The sequence below is a fragment of the Bemisia tabaci genome, chromosome 10 (genome assembly GCF_918797505.1).
Source record: "Bemisia tabaci chromosome 10, PGI_BMITA_v3".
NCBI classification, from domain to species: domain Eukaryota; kingdom Metazoa; phylum Arthropoda; class Insecta; order Hemiptera; family Aleyrodidae; genus Bemisia; species Bemisia tabaci.
This window is the reverse complement of record NC_092802.1, coordinates 22,715,230-22,733,297: the sequence shown is the minus strand read 5'-3', so window position 1 is coordinate 22,733,297 and position 18,068 is coordinate 22,715,230. Positions and strand designations below refer to the sequence as shown.

At 40.1% G+C, this 18,068-nt stretch overlaps 1 protein-coding gene across 3 annotated transcripts in view; it reads left to right on the top strand.

The window, feature by feature from the left end:
• Shal (Potassium voltage-gated channel protein Shal) overlaps positions 1-18,068 on the top strand; it is a 142,257-nt gene that overhangs the window by 37,674 nt on the left and 86,515 nt on the right. For all 3 annotated transcript variants that reach the window (XR_011900654.1, XM_072305235.1, XM_019059026.2), the window contains exon 2: positions 12,144-12,306. Coding sequence is in view for 2 of the 3 variants with exons in the window: in XM_072305235.1 (XP_072161336.1) it covers positions 12,144-12,306 (163 nt within the window). In the remaining variant the exon portion in view is untranslated. The remainder of the gene's footprint in view (positions 1-12,143; positions 12,307-18,068) is intronic.

Here is an 18,068-nt window from a genome sequence, read left to right as displayed (position 1 = left end):
ACACCTGCGAGGTGATTGTATAAGTTTTCAATTGCCGGTTGCACTGGACTGGATTGAACAAGGCCCTGTTTAACCTGTGTGAGACATGGTAACCTTTTTGATCTGCGTTTTCAGAGACGGCCTAATAAAATCAGCTTGCTGCAAAAGTTACGATTTTTACCTTAAGATTTTATCCAAAACTTTTATCGTGATAATTTATTATGAGTTCATTCAGAGGTTAGAAAGTAATGTACGCTTTTTTATGTATTCTATTTTTTATTTTTTATCTTATAAAGTAGCAATGCTTAGAATGATTCAGTCTCACAATTTTGTGGTTAGACAATGGGCCTGTTGCATGCAAGAGATACAGCCGCGCGAATAGACTTTTTAGAGGTTAAATGACACGAAAATTACGATGGTCACATTAAAAAAGTCTGAAATACACTCCTTACTGCGCAATTTGCGTTGTTAGGAACGCGCTTTTTCAAATTTCCCGCGTCTGGGGGCAGTTTTCTAATCACCAGAAACGAGCAAACGGCGGGCTCGGTGATTTCCGGAAGATGCCGAGTCGTTGTTGTTGTTGTTGTTGTTGTTATTTTTTCCTTCAGTTTGTTTACAAACCCAACGTGATCTCCTATAGTGGTCCATGTACGCTTTATGCGGTAACCAAATCGATCAACTTTTAAATATCCAACGCAATCCTTCTACATTTCATTTCACGATGTCACGAGCTCCGATTTTTAGGTTATGTTGTCAGTTTTAGTTGACCGGAAATAGCCGCGAGTTGCCGTTAATTGTTTCCGTTAGAAAACTGCCCCCAGACGCGGGAAATTTGAAAAAGCGCGTTCCTAACAACACAAATTGCGCAGTAAGGAGTGTATTTCAGACTTTTTTAATGTGACCATCGTAATTTTCGTGTCATTTAACCTCTAAAAAGTCTATTCGCACGGCTGTATCTCTTGCATGCAACAGGCCCATTGTACTGTCAAGAAAATAGATCTCAGAAAAAATCATGTTGCAGATCCACAATATATTATTTTGCATGAGATTTGCATGTATAGGATAGAGACAAAATTGAGAAATGAAATTAATTCGTAAGAGGACTTTATGTGAATATACGTCCTTCTTTCCTTCTCTTTTTAACTTTGAAAAACGTTCTAGCTATGATTCCAGGAAGTGTTTTACGTCATTTTCATTTATGAATATTCATGGCATGTTTCTGTATGCTCGTAAAATAACGCTTGCTGTGTTCCACATATCGACGTTGAAACTCCTAAACCACGTATCTTGGGTGCGCTGCCGTGCTAAGGAAAAACGCCGTATGAACCTTCAGGCAATGCCAAATTCCCCTTAGTAAATTACGAATTCTCGGAAAAAGTTGCATACATTTTTCTTCCAGTTTTTCATATAATTTTGTTTGCAATTTCACCTAAAGTTTCTAAAAATTCCAAGAAAAAACACCCATAGCTTTCCTCAAAAATAAACATTTCACTAAGGGAAATCTCGCAAATCTCGAAAGTTCATATGGTGTTTTTCCTTAGCACGGCAGTGCGGTAATAATTTCCGCTCCCATTTTATTTTTTTGAATGAGAACCAATCAACGTCATTACTTCCAGTTTTGTCAGTATTTTGCTCGCAGAGAAAGAAAAAAATTGCGTAAGAAATTTGCGTTTTTTTCGAACTTCCCGCTTCAAAAACGATATCACGGCACAGGTGAACATTTCGTTAGAGGAGTCATTCCATCCAACCCCTGCTCTCAAGGATACTACGCAATATTCAACATAGCCGACGCCAATCCACCAAAACACATGTGACAGGAGGATGGTTCTCACCACCAGATAACAATCGGCGTGTTTACATTCAGATTTTTCTCGCGTTGATATAGATATCCGCCTTGATTGACCTCGTGTCTCGTGCTCTCCTCAACTTGCGCGCGAAAGCATCGGCCACGTTGAGCAGGGATTGAATGGAACGACTCCTCTAACGAAATGTTCACCTGTGCTGTAGTATCCTTTTTGAAGCGAGAATCTTTAAAAAACGCAAATGTCTTACGTAGATTGTGAAGTTAGGGGTGCATTTTAGAGTTTGCCGATGCACTCATCATGATTTTTGAGACATTTTTTATAAGGAATTTTTTTTTCTCTAGCAAAAGTTTGCAACAGGCACATTTTCTCAGAGAATTCGGTTTTCCTTGAAAGAAATATGGCAACGTCCGAAGGCTCATTAGGCGTTTTTCCTAAGTACGGCAGCATAGCATAGCGTTACAAATTCGTATCAACATGTTTTTCGGATTTTTAAAAATTGAATCTTGCATCATGGCATGAGTTTGCAAATTTTCATTATTTTTTTCTTGAGCCTTTTTTATTTTTGAATGAGCCTCGATGGCCTTTACTGCCGTGGTAAGGAAAAACGCTGTATGAACATCCTAGAGTTGCCTAATTTCCCAGGACGAAACATGTATTTTTGACGAAATTCATGCAGACTTTTCCTTCAAATTTTCAGATATTTTAGATTAAATCGTGAACAAAATTGACTGAAAAATTTGAGGAAGATTATTCACAATTTTCTCAGAGAATTCGATTTTCCTTGAGGGAAATATGGCAACGTCTGAAGGCTCACACGGCGTCTTTCCTTAGCACGGTACCATCATGCCGTGCTAAGGAAGAACGCCGTATGAGCCTTCAGATGTTGCCAAATTTCCTCCGATAAAAATCGAATTAACAGAGAAAATTATGAATATTATTTTCCACAATTTTCAGACAAGTTTGTACGCAATTTCATCTGAAACATCTGAAAATTTCAAGGATAAATAGGCATAAATGTTGTAAAAATATATGTTTTATCAAGGGAAAGGCAACTCTCGAATGTTCATACGGCGTTTTTCCTTAGCACGGGAACATAGTGCTAGTGTAAGATGACAGCTTACGAGGGGGTGCGAGGGGGTGTGAGGAGGCGCGAGGGGTGGAAGGACCAGAGACTAAGATGCTCTGGGATTCGGTTTTAGGAGCTCGGCGGACTGCTGCGCGGCGCGGTACTGATTCCTTAATTGGGTTTGATCCAATTATTTATCGATTTCCACGCGCCCGGGTGCCTCGCCTCGTTGGCGGGAGACGGGGGGTTGGGGCTCGGAATCGGTCTAATTTTAGGGGGCTCCCAAGTAAGGGTGGAAAGCGGGACGGGGTAGCGAGCGAAGAAAGCCATTATCACCTCCCTCCGTGCCACGTCGATCTCAATCCCACCTCAGCGGCAGCTCACCACGTGTGCCGCGCGTCCACGTGGTCGAGGATGCTCCGATACATCCTATTCGATAGTGGCTCGATGTATCGTTTGGTTCAAAACAATAGAACATAACCTCAAACAAATTTTTCTGGATTTCAGTCGGAAAAGCTGAAAATGAGAAAATTCCTAACTATTTCACCTCGCGATGCTATTTAGTATGTACTCATAAGAATCAAAAAGGTATCAGACACAAGATTGCAGGGATACCTCACGCATTGCGCATGATACTTCACGCATTACGCATACACCATTGCATGAATGCGCAATGCGTGAAGTATCCTCGCAGTCTTGTAGGCGCCAATACGTGTTTTCGCGCTGTCTGCATGCGCCGCGCCGCTCTGTGTTTGGCTCTAATATTCAAACTCCCGGGGTTATAGCTTTTTCAACTCATGATTTGTGCTGCTTGCACACTTTGTATGGCGTATTGTCATTTAAACTGATTTGAATAAAAGAAGAAACTTGCGTTCAAGAAACTGGTGGTAAAGTATCGACTAATATTAGTGAATGAGGTGTACAAGTCTACAAAAATCCTTTTTTCACGTATATCCCGGTATATTGTACTTTGCAGCCTGGCTATCTATTCAAAGGCTCGTATTTCCACAAGAAAAGGAGCAAGGCTCGATGAGAATGTTCTGCAAAAGTCACAGGCTGTGCCGTTACTCCGTATCAAAATGTCACACGTGATTCCTGACACGTAAATTGCATCGTTACAGTATTTTACGAGCGTATTCTACAATTTTCTATCTCCTCGTGTTTATTAAAGTTCCAAGCTGAGGGAATTCTTTGTTTCTTATTTTGAGCTGTATCGAGCCGACAAAAGAGAAAAATAAAGGCAAAGTGAAAGGGGGAGGAATGGGAAAAGAAGAGGAAGAGAGTAAGGAGGGAAACGGTAGCGAAAGGAGGGGAAGGGGGAGAAAACGAATCTGTTTATTGCGCGAGCACCATCATTCGTTTCATTGTCACATGTCGTCCCATATTGTCACAAGTTTGGGTGTCGCGTCGCACAGTGGATCGAGCCAATCAGAGAGGTCGAACATGAAATTTTTGTTGACACTGCAAAGTTTGATAATGTGATAGGTCAAAATGTCCAAAAAAAATGTCCAAAATTCAAAATGTCCAAACCCTGAATGCCCAAAAATCTAAAAAGGCCAAATATCAGTAACGTCCAGCAGACAAAATTTTAAGTGATATTGACAAACACAACAAACATGGCTAATATTACCCCGTTTGTCATGAAAAGCCAAAAAAAAAAAAAAAAAAAAAAAAAAAAAAAAAAAAAAAAAAAAATTATTCTTATTATTCTAAAATTATTATTCCATAACAACTTAATTTGGACATTCACCTACTTTTGGACTTATTTGTCTGCTGGACATTACTGATATTTGGCCTTTCTAGATTTTTGGGCATTCAGGGTTTGGACATTTTGTCTTTTGGACATTTTTGTTTGGACATTTTGACCTATCACCTTTGACATTTGCTTTGTCATATTTTAAACTTTAAGGGGTGGTTCTGGACGAAAATTTCACGATCAAACCAATGGAACCGCTTTTAAAATCTCAAAGTTTTGTATAAACGGAGTTATAGGCGTTTAAAGTTTCCGAATTTTGTCTAACCTCTCATATTGTCTGGATCCAGCGCGCGTCGACTCTTTGCGCGGAGAAGAGGAAGAAGGGGTCATAACACGTCATCATAACACGTGTGGAAGTGCAAGGAGAATATAGGTTGCAGGGCGGTGGCTGAAAGGCTGACACGGAATCGGGAAAGTGGCTTGATTGTAAAAGGTGGAAAGAGAAAAAAGAGGGAGGAAGGAAATTGAAGAGGACGCGGGCTGGCGCTGCGGAGTGGCACTCAGTGGGCGGGATCGAGTGGTTTTGCGGTCGGAAAATTTGAAGTCAGAAACTCGAGCCGATCCGAGGCTGTAAAGTTCTTTACTGGGTTGAAACCTACAGTAGCCGTACGAAAAGGCAAAAAGGACAAAAACCCCTTGAGAAGATTCTTTGGGCAAATTTTTACGATCGAATATGCGATGCCTCTTGTATTATTTTCGAGGGTTGTTCACTTTTTTCGCATTAAATAAGGCATTTTTGGGGTCTCTTCTAAAACCGATGAATTCCACCCTCACTGGAAAAAAACACATTGGATCTAGAGTCCAGACTCTTGAAAACACTGACAAGAAAAAGGACTCTTGATTCAATCGGATTTTTGCTTAAATCAAGAACCAAGCCAATCATTAAAGTCAGTCTTAAAATTGATGTTATATATCTTCAAAAGAACCGCGCTGTGATTTCCCTCCACCCTCCGAATTGATGAATTTATCTCATTGCCACCACATTTCGATTATTCTTAAGACCGAATAAGAAATCATGGACAAAAAATATCAAGGCAGGTGAACAATAAATATATAACACCGAATAAACAGCAATCAAAAATATGCAGTCAATAAGGAAACATCAGTAATTACATGTACCGAAAAAAAGAAATATTATTTCAGGAACTCTCTTTGAATATTTCTGTTTTGCAAAGGGTTTCATCATAGAAAATGTTCGTATTTTACACTGAAAAAAAAACACATTGGATCTAGAGTCCAGACTCTTAAAAACATCAACAAGAAAAAATACTCTTGCTTCAATCAGATTTCAGCTTAAATCAAAAACCAAGCCTCTTAATTTGAGCGGATTTTCTTTTGATTTAAGCTTAAATCTGATTGAATCAAGAATATTTTTTCTTGTCAATGTCTTCAAGAGTCTGGACTCTAGATCCAATGTGTATGTGTGTTTTTTTTTTTTTTTTTCCAGTGCACTGAAATTTTGAATTGACCCAGGATGTGAATATTGACAATCACACTGGCTACATAACCCTGAAAAAATGTTCACTTGACTTTGGAACCATCACGATATCAAAATGTTACCGGTGCGTTACTGACGAGTTACTCAACATTATGATATCAGCGTGGTCACATGTTTCTGTGTCGCTATCATAATGTCGCTACTTTTTCCATCTCATTTTGTTCCTGTAATATTTTGAATCGAAAACAATGTTCCGAAATCTCACTTCGTCATTTTTTTCAGGAGACTGAATACCTGCAGGTCAATTTCAGACCCGGGGAATTCTCTGGTTTGAAAATCTCCTGCCTGGACAAAATAATAATAATCTCTTCCACTGTGTACCGAGGAAATAGTTACACGTGACGCGCAAATCTCGTCTCTCGTTTGGCACTCGAAACAATGACATTTGGGATTTCGAGAGAGACCCTGGACCTTTCTAGTTCTTTGCGAGCGATCAGTTGGGTGATTTCACGATAAAAGGAATAGTTATGTTGTGTCACCGTGGGTTATAAACCACTTGGGGCAAACCGATTGAAAACCAAGTTGATGAATCAATAGGAATGATGCCCCTGAACTTATCCATGCTAATTAGTATGATGAATTATTATTGTATTTAATACTATGATACTTTAAAGGCCGAAAATGTCCGGTCGGTTACGCGTTGTCAACCCCGATTTTGAAGCAAAAGAGCAATTTGCATTAGTAAATCACCACTGATCATGGATTCTTTGGCAATATTTGTCGAAAGGAGACTCTAATGTGCAAGAAAATTGCCAGTTTGAACTGAAATATTCATTTGAAGCGAGGAAAGTCAGTAGAAGGAATGTTGCCACATTTGGCAACATATTTTTACAGTTGTATTAAATGCAGTGTTATCCCGGCAGATGAAACCAGGAGTTTCAAAACTGTCATCAAATTGTTCGCTGAAGTCTTCTCGACCAGATCATTACTAATAAGTCGGCTTTTTCTTCACTGAAAACTTTAATTTTTATGAAAACCAGTGATTCTTAGGTCCGTACCACTAATTTACACACGACCTAAACTCTTCAATTTAATATTATTAAACTAACAGGAAAAATCCCCAAAGTTTAGAAAACTTTGAAGACAGCATTAATTTCATATCATATCTCAAGAATTGCCAAGTTTCGTGTTTTGTACTATCTTTGATGTCACAATTTCAAGTGCAGGTTACGTAACCAACACAATTTGACAGTGCCGCCATGTTTGCATGGACCTCCAGCACTCCCACAAGAGGAGCTAATACATCCAATTCAATGGCAATTGTTTGTCAATTACTTTAACTTTGTACTGAATCAAAATAGTTTGTAATGCCAAAGCTGGAAAAAGGAAGTTTAATAACTTAAAAATGAAGCAATGACATTTGTTTAAAATTGGTGCACTTTTATTTTTAAGATGTCGCATATTCTAGCTATTATTTCTGTTATCGTGAAATCAACCAGTTACTTGACCTGCGCGAAAATTTATTTATATTCTTCTCGTAAACTACTAGTTTCAATCCCCTGCTGTGTAACCCAGTGATTTCTACCATTGAATTGATAGTTCGAACGCTACGCAGCGCAAATAGAACGGAGTGTCTGGCAGTGATAAAAAGAAAGTGTGCAGGGGTTAAGAAGAAAGTTTGACAAGAAATCGGCCGGCCGGTAACTACTTTGTTGGGACGCCCGGAGCTATTTATTCAAATTTTTATCGATAAAAGAGCTGAAAGTTTTCTTTCGTATCACTTTCAATTCAAATTTTGGGACGCAAAACACAAAGGGAAAAACCTAATCATAAAAGTTGTTAGCTGATTTACAATACTGCCATCTTTAGGGAAAACGCCCTATGAGCCTTCGCCAGTTGCCAAAATTCCTTTGATCAAACACGAATTTTCAGGAAAACTTGCGAACATTATCCGTCAAATTTTTCAGAGAATTTTTTTCGTAATTAGATCTATATCATATGAAAATTTCAAGAGAAAATATTCAAAACTATTCTGAAAAAAGAACCTTTCCTGCCATAAAACTGTCACCAGAGACGCTTTAAAAATCATTGGTAAAGTAAGTAAATCGAGCATCAAGCATAAGTTTGAAAACTCGTGATTATTCTCCTTCAATTATTACAGATATTATGTCTTTTAACACACCAGAAAAAAGCAGGAAACAATATTCGTGAAAAATAAATATTTTGTCAGGAGAAATTTTGCACGTCGATTGTTTATTCGACGTTCCTTCCATTACTATCCGCAGCAGTACAGCACGGCGCACAGTGGATCGAGGCAATTGGAGACGTCGGACATAAAATTTTTGACTTAAACTGAAAAGTTTGATGTTTATTTCGTCACATTTTAAAGTTTGAGGGGCGCTTCTGGAAGAAAATTTTACGAGTTAAACCACATTCAGAACCTCAAATTTTTGTATAATCGGAGTTATGAGCGTTTAAAGTTTCCAAAGTTTGTCCGACCTCCCTATTGACTCGATCCACTGTGCGGCGGCGCTTCCTTAGCGCTCTCGGTAATCGTGTGCTCCTTCATTTATTTGGTTATGCAACGCGAGCAACCATCGATCAATAATAGTTGCATCCAAACGCCTGGATAAACGTCGCGTCTGATCCTGTCTGTAAGCCGAGATACACTATAGAGTGGATCCAGTGGCGTGGGGTGCTTTGCGATATATCGATTGATCGGTCATTTAAACCTATGGAAAATGATCGACATACAGGGTGTTTGCATCGAACAGCTAAATAATCGATTCTTTACCATCGTTTCAAATGAGGAAACGTCGATAATCTATCATTCACCTATCATCTATCTCCGTCCTTCGTCGATGGAGTATCAAGCATCCCCCGTCCCATGTGCAAAACCTGCGTTGACATAACATCGTCCCCCAGACGTAACTCTATACCAGGGTTGCAAAATTGACTCGAAAATTCAATATTTGCGAGAATATGTCGGTGCCATTACTGTCCAAAATTTGGCTGATCTCTACGTGTTATTAGAGGAATGATTAGTAAAATTTTCAGTTGGTAATGTCTTAAAGTCTTGTTGTAAGAATATGCACATTGGACAGTGCGAGACTGTATATTTTTATTTTTTTTTTTATAATTCGTACAGTCTGCAGGGAAGGTATAGTACAAGTTACACATGCAAACGTAGAAAACAGTAGACACTGAGTGACAATATTAACACAAAACAATAATTTAGTCACACAACAAAGCAGGATATTGCCAAATTTAATTGGGTGATTTATTTTTTACATGAGAACAGTTGTGCGGAATTTTGTGCAAATTTCAGGGAATTTTCTGTATAGTATGTGGCAAATTTCTTAACATTTTCAGAGGGATCCGCACCAACGTTTTCTCGCGAACAATTAAATTGCGCAGTTAAATTCAGCTGATGTGGCTCCGTTCCTTTCTGCTAAACGCGGCTCAAAGGAAAGGAACCAGGCCACATTGACCACATCAGCTATTGTCAAAAACTGGGAAGTTTAATTTTCTACAAGATAACGTTTGTGCGGATTCCTTTGAAAATTTTAAGGAATTTGATTTGCACTCGGCAGAAAATTCACTGAAATATTCACAAAAATCCTCACAACTGTTCTCATGTGAAAAATTAAATTGCCCGATAAAATTTGGCGATAGCTGATGCGGTTTGTTTCCTTTCTGCTTAACGCGGTCCATTTATGTCGGGTAATTTTGCAACGTTGAAACGTGGTTGACTAGTTACGTTCAACGGCGATAAGTGGCAACAGAACGTTGCATCGAAAGCGGGCTATCATAATATTTACCGACACGGCATGCGTTGGAAATTATTGCCCTCTGAGTATTAATTGAATCAAAACAATTCCGCCGAACCTACTCGCTGCTAGGTTTTTTCCTCCCTCTCACCTCCCTCTCCCACGGGGAGGCAATCCAATTAAGCGACGAGTTCTCAGCCTTTGCCTGCGTGCCTTGCAACCCCTCCCATCGTCGCATCTCACGCACCTCCCGCCCCCCGGAGGAGGGGCGGGGAGGCCTTTGTCTAACGCAAAGTTGACCCAATTATTGATAGTGTTTCGTGAGCAACTTGGCTCAAATCTCCTACTTTTCACGGATAAATTGGATTAATTCGGATGGGTGATTGAATGACTCCCGTGGTGTGGTGGTTGTAGCGCCTGGTTCCGTGATCTGGAGGGCATTGGTCTGGTTCTCAGCCAGAACACCCGAGTTTGATGGTGTCACGATTGCTTGGGGCTGATCGTTGAATATGAATCGGAGCTGCATGGAGAGGATAACTTCGTGCATCGGACGAGTGCTAAGGAAGAACGCCGTGTGAGCCATCAAGGGTTGCAAAATTCCCTCCGACAAATTACAAATTTTCAGGCAAATTTGTGACGGTCTCACTTCTAATTTTTCGGAGGATTTTGCTCGTAATATGATATAAAACGTCTGAAAATTTCAAGGAAAAATTTTCATAACTTTCCCTAAACTTAAATATCTTCTGAGCGGACACTTGGCAAAATTTGAATACTCATGTGGCGTTTTTACTTAGCATTGCCGAAGTTCAGGTCTTATGGATCTTGAAGGTTTTTGAATCACACGTCCCAAAAATTGAGGTCCAGCAACCGAAGTTCAGGTAACACATTTGAAGTACTTCAGTACTTCAGCTGAAACCTCCATGGAGTCAACCGTATTACGGAAGTACTTCAGATGTGTGATCCGAATTTCGGCAGCTGGACCTCAAGTTTTTGAATGCACGACCCGAAAATTTCTGAGAGTAACCTGGACTTTTTTCCCGCGTGTAATTATAAGCGTTTGACAACATCCTCGGGGCACTTGTGGTAACGCAAGAAGAAAAAAAAATCAGCCTAGTCTTATTTCACGCTGCAAAATTTCCTCCAATGTTTCATATTTTAACAGGAAAACTAAGTAGAATAATGCCTTGAAACTTCCTGTGAGCAATCCCTTGGTGTATAATGAATATACTCACAAAATTCTAGGGTAAACTATTGTTTAGTTTTCTTGTAAAGTAAATTAATTATTTTAAAAAAAGGAAAAATTTCAAATGGTTAGGCTAATTATTGTTTATGCCGTCTAACTAACTGTTACATGAAATTAGTTGCGCGAGTTTAGAACACGTGAGGAAAGAGAGGAAGTCAGTTAGATTTCTTGTCATCATTTTAAATGATAATAATTCATACAGAGTGCATAATAATTTCAAAATCATGAGTTGACAAACGCTGACTCCGTGAGTTTGAATACAACAGCCAAGCATAGAGCGGCGCGCAACGTGCGGCCAGCGCGTATCAGCGCCTACAAGACTGCAGGAATACTTCAAGCATTGCGCATGGACTGCAGGGATACTTCACGCATTGCACACTAGCCGCACGCTACGCGAAACGTCGCTCTCTGCTTGGCTCTAACTCACAGAGTTATATGCGTTTATAAACTCATGATTTTGAAATGTTTGCACACGCTGAATGAATTATTGACATTTAAATTGGGAGAGGAAAAAAATGTATTGAAGGAAAATATACTGTGTGTTTCGGAAGTATATTAAGGGGGTTCCGTGCCAACTTTAATGGTTGTCAAAGCACAGAATTTTTACTTTACTATTTTGTGCTTTTACTATGCTGTAGCGTGGTTTATGCGCAACCAAACACTCAAAATTGGACTATAGTAGTCAGAGTAAACGATTTACCAATGGGTTAAAACCGAGGATTGTGTGCTTCTTGTTTTTTTTTTTTTTTTTTTTTTTTTTTTTTTTTTTTTTTTTTCAATATTGTATAGTTCCTTTCAACACAACTACGGCTTATTGAAACTAATATTGATGCCATCGCTTGGAAAAGTCTTCACGAATATTTGCCACGTCAAGCGCCTAAAATGTTTAAACCGAAAAGGAGTAATAATAGTTCGAAATTTGCTGCGGAAAAAGGGTTGTTTTGGGAAAAGATTTTTGAAATCTTTATTTGCTTTGTTGGTCTACTTTCGATTCAAATTGCCTTGTTTTGCTTTTCAAATAAATGTACCTGCATAATTTTGATTACATTTCATTCTCAATTGAATTTCTCCTTTCTCTGCTTTCAGGTATGGTGATATGGTACCAGAGACGATAGCTGGTAAAATCGTGGGTGGTGTTTGTTCGTTAAGCGGAGTGTTGGTTATCGCTCTGCCTGTACCTGTTATTGTTTCTAACTTTAGTCGAATATATCATCAAAACCAACGGGCTGACAAGAGAAAAGCTCAAAGGGTAAGTTAAAATATTTTAGTCGATCCGAATATATTTCTTTTTGTATTGAAGCAAAAATACTGAAATTTTCGATGAATAATGCTTATCCTGTGAAAATGTTTGCACGTGTCCTTTTTTTAAAATCACAGGCCAATGCTAGTACATACAGATCGTTAAAATACTTATAAGGAACAGGACCATGCAGTCGTATTATTCTCGAGAAATCGAAGGAGTAACACGTCTTTGAGCAAAACGTCTCGGGTTTTTACGTGTAATTTTTAGCCTCGTTTCCCGTTTTTCCTCAAATGTTTTTGATATAACCATTGTCACGGGCCGCTGTTTCAGAAATTTTAACCTATGATCTGCAAGTTTATCTATGGACTATCTTTTTTCGATAATCGCTAAAATTATAAGAATTGGTCCAGTAGATCTAAAGAACAAACTGAGGCAAAAAAAAAACACATTCTTTAAATGGGAGGATCCGCATTCTATCAAGTAATATAGATATAAAAAAATCCAGATCATATTTCCAAAATCTGGACAGAACGGACTCAAAGAAATTGGCTCAGTAGAATGGTAGAACGAGCTGTGACAAAAAATAAAAATTCAGGGGGTCAAAAAGCTTTTAGCAATGATGACGTAGCCATTTAACCAATCTATCATAACTCGAAACCTTCGCGTGCAACGGTGCGATTCTACATCTCATCGCCGGAACTTGCCGCGTCAATATTCAAGGGTCTGACGTCACGGGGATGAAATCAAAATAGAAAATCAATAACAAAAATTCAAATCCCCCGAATTCGTGGCGAGGGGGTCCGCTCAGGTGGGAACGCGTGATGCGAGAAGGGAGGGGAAGGGGGAAGAGGGGAGCTTTCCCGCGGAGGTGAGGGAGGGGGCGGTGCGCGGGGGAAAGTTCAGGAAGGTCACGAGAGATGCGAGCAGAGACACCCCTCGCCGTGGAGATGCGCCAAAATTTCACCGCGAGCTCCATTGAGTGGGGTTCCCTAACCTGGCGAGTGGTATTTTACTGCGTTTGAAATTGATTTGGTCGTTGCGCCACACAGTGGATCGAGCCAATCAGAGTGGTCGGACTGGAGTACCTCTGTGGGGAAAGTATGGGCACGTCGAAAATTTGGAGGTTAGGTTTGATCGGGTAATGTAGCTCTTGTGGTCCAAAAAGGCAAAGTTTACCTCACGAACCATTGCCGGATCCAGCAGATTGGCGACATTGTTTTTCTCCATTTAAACCCATCGAAATGTATCGATTCTTGGAGGGGCCAGAAGCTCCCACAAGAATCGATTATTTAACATAGGTTTAAATGGAGGAAATACAGTGTTGACAAACAGTCTCTTGAGCATTTTTTGCTCTTAATCGTCCATTTTAGTTGGAATCATCATCGCGTTTCTCGGAAAACGAAACGGCAAAACCCCCGCTCATCGAAGTAGTCTGAAAGCAATTCGACGAAGTCGTCAGTCGGCTATTCTGCCGTGCTAAGGAAAAACGCCGTACGAGCATTCGAGAGTTGCCAAATTTCCTTCGATAAAATGTTCATTTTTGAGAAAAGTCATGAATATTTTTCCTTGAAATTTTCAGATACTTCAGATCGAATTACAGACAAAATTATCTGAGAAATTGGCAGAAAAATATTCAAAAATATTCCTGAAAATTAGTAATTTGACTGAGAAAATTTGGCAACGCCTGAAGGCTCATACGGCGCTCTTCCTTAGCACGGTAGTATTATACGCGACTCAAACCTCCGTGCGAACCCTCTGAAAGGAGATTAATCAGAAATGGGTAATTACCGCCCTGACGATGGGAGGCTCGCGGCGGACTTTTTATCATCGGGAAACCTCTTCTCGGAACGATAAAAATAAACCCGACCGCGGCGAGTGTCAATACCGCGCGTCAGTGGAACGGTCGGACTTCAAAACCGCCCGTGCACCAGAGCGAAATGGGCCGTGAAATCGCGGCGAATCAGTTCGCTTTCCAGGGAAACCGTCATTTCGAAACCCTCCCGCCGGCCAAAACCGCCCAACCACCGCACCGAACCTCGGTCGGTTGCGCGGTTTTCGCCCGGCACGGAAGAATGGCACGGCAGAATTTATGTTTTGACGCCTGCTCGCGGGGCTGTCGGACGCGGCGTGGGACTTCCGGGCTCGCCGGCCGGAAATCGGGGCTTTGTGCAGGCGATTTGGCAACATGGGGTCGTGTTTCGAGTGGCGTCTATTAATAGCCGCGTCCGCGGGAGATTTTCAGCCGAGACGAATGCGATGCTCCGCGATTAATGAGCAATTAAAATTTTTTTCAGGGGTAGGACACCTCACATGCACTGTTGCCGGGTCGCGGGAAAGCCACTATTTTTTACGGTTCGATAGTTCGAGGTCTGCAGGAATTTCTAGGAGATACGGTGCCGCAATGAAAGAGTGCGTCAGATCATGGGAGTCGAAAATGACATCATATTCGACGTCATGACCAGACAGCTTGTCTGGTATGGTCATGTCAATAGAATGACGGACGAAAGGCTGCCAAAGAAGTTGCTTGATTGGGTTCCTCCTGGGAGGAGACGAAGGGGACGCCCAGTGAAAGTGTGGCGACAGGGGATTTTAGAAGAAATGAGGGTTTGCCAACTCCCTGAAGGGCTTTGGGAGGATAGGGGACTTTGGCGGCTAGGGGCCGCAGAGCGCCAAAGAGCGCTATAAAAGCGGCACATACATACATACATACATACATACATAGTTCTAAAGTTCCTTTAGGACCGTATTCCTAGATATCTTATTTAATACAAACTAGCCTCGCCTAGGAAAAACGTCGTGTGAGCAATCAAATTTTGCCAATTTTATCGCGACGAAACGCATATTTTTGACGAAAGGTTAAACAAAAATTCTCAGGTATTTTCGATCAAGTTGCGAGTACAATTCTTTGCAAAAAAGGGATTTTTGTAGAAGGGTAGTACTTCCACCAAAGCAATTTAGGAGACCGTTTCGTGAGCCTCTAAACGAGCTTCGATTATGACCATTGCATGGAGTCAATACCTAATGCTTTCACCTTTAACCGCAATTTCTGCGTAATGTAAAGCTGAATCTGGTGCAATACATGAAATATCGGCACTTTAATTTTATTTATATGCTCTCCTCTAGTATTCTAAGTGAGCTCAGAACATACATAAACTGTAATCGCGGGATCATTCAAAATCAAATAACCGTCTACCGCATATGATTCTCATTGATTCTCACTTTCTATTACACATTGCCAGGAAGTGAAGAACGTTTAGGTTGTTTCACTTTTTAGTGTATTCCCCGAAGAAAATACACTATTTTTAGATTTACACTTGTAGATACGATACGAGTGCTCCGTCTTTCTGTCCTAGACGTGCGCATCGCATGTGATCGACTTAATTTTGACTCTCCAGTCGTGACAAATATTTCGATAAACTGGGATTTTATTAGAGTCCACGCGTGAGTAAAATGCTATAGATTTTCTCCTCCTTTTTCTCTGCAGCATTGCTAAAATTTTTGAAGACAGCTGCAATTTTTATTGGAATGAAAAAGCACAAACATATTCAAAAGTCACACTCCATTATGCCAAACTTCCGTATAGAAATGAGGAAAAAGTACAACGACAGAACTGAAAATTTCATAGTTTTGTACCCGCACCAATTTCTTTTTTAATGACGTGTGCTAATCGCACTACCCAAAAATAACATATGTCTCAATTCCACTCCCATCTTTCGCACGTTCATAATTGTACCTAATATTCTGCCATGATATTTTCTGGATAACTCTTTGAATGTAAGGCACCATCAAACGCAATTATGCTAAAATGAACCATGCTAGCTCTGTGAAGTAGAAAAAAAATATGTATAAGTAGGATTACTCCATTGCGCATTTCGTTTTTATTCGTTTTTGCATAGTTCTCTCTCGCACAAATATGCCTCATTACAAGGAGTGAGTGGAAGAAACGATAATAGCGCTAAAACAAGACTCAAAAATATAGAACAATAATATTTTTCACCTCAAGTTTCTTGTTAGAAAATATCTAAGTTATACTCTGATATTGCAGTCACTGGAAAATATTTGAACAATCAAAAGATTTATCTGAACATGCGATTAAAAAACCTCACCGTCGGAAATCGTTGTGCATTTATTATTTTCTTAAACGGAGTGTAAAATGCAAACAAGTGCATATTTTTGCTTTTTTTTTTTTAAAACATGGTTTAATTTTAGAGCGACCATCATTTTCCATTCTCAGTAAAATTTCAGTAAAAATTCTTGAAAAGATTTGGACAATTTTTAAAAAATTTGAAGGAAGAAATATTATGATGCCTTTTTTCGTGATTCTTGTTCCATCCAACTAAACCAACAACTCTGTAATAGAGAGTAAACGTGTGATTTGTGCTCATAAAGCTTCAACATCCGTTAGTTTAGTTTTATTTGGCTTGATATTTTGCACGTAGCTCTCTCGGCAAGAGACATGACACACCGACCACATAAAAAATACGGTTGCCGACAGAACTGTCAAGTTTTAAGACGCTTCTGTCAACATTTCCGACGGGTTGAGGCAGTCAAGTATTCCGAAGTAATTAGCTAATGTAGGTTAAGACGCTAATTTTGCGTTACCTTAGTTTTGACGGAATATCACCAACCTATCATCCCAACGCACAGTGCCAACATTTCTTCTCTTCTTTTAACACTTTTCAGCAAGTTGTTCATTCTGCTCAAAATGTCTACCATTTAAATATTGCTGATAGAAACGAGGGATCCAAGACCAGATATTTTCTTGGTAAGCTATTAACCGCTACTCGTTACAGCTCCAGCGCGGTACAGTAGATCGAGTCAATAGGAGCGGTTGGACATAATTTGGAAACTTTAAAAGCTTTTTTTTCTGCTGGTTTAATGGCTTCGTGTCAAGCACCTTCAGCTTTAGACTATATTTACTGTCCGTAGACATCGTGGAATCTCCATGCTCCAGACTTTTCCAATTTTTAGGGATTAGGGCTGCACTGGAAAAAAAAACACATTGGATCTAGAGTCCAGACTCTTAAAAACATCGACAAGAAAAAATACTCTTGATTCAATCAGATTTAAGCTTAAATCAAGAACCAAGCCTCTTAATTTGAGCGGATTTCCTTTTGATTTAAGCTTATATCTGATTGAATCAAGAGTCCTTTTTCTTGTCAATGTTTTTAAGAGTCTGGACTCTAGATAGATCCAATGTGTTTTTTTTCCAGTGCGAGGAGAATCTGTTTCAGCAGATCTACTCGTCAATTCCGTGAAAATTAGACGCCACCACCGGGATTCGATCCCGGGACCTATTGACCCAGAGTCAGACACGCAGACCACTAGGCCAACCTGGCCGGCAACGTTATTTGTAGTCCTTGGTCAACCAATTCCCGAATTCCTGTCTCCGTCCCCTCTCTCATCCCATTCGTTCCTTGCCGCACCCCCAATTCCCCGTTCCATTCTACTACCATCTTTGCAATTGGTGAAAACGTAATTTTTAATCCCGTTTGTGACACCGTGTAGGCCTAAAACACAGGAACCAATCAGAAATGGATCCGCATTGTCTTCACCCTCAGAATGAAATGACTCTAGCTAGAACCGCTCCCGCATTCTCAACGGTGTCGAATCACTAATCAGAGACGAAGCAACAAAAGGGAGACAAACGCGAAGCTGCCCGCTAATGAAAGTGTCAGCCTTGCACCCGACGCCCTCGTGGCGATAACAATGATAACATTGATTAACATTGACTCCCGCGGAAAATTCTGCCGACCGACTAACCGCCA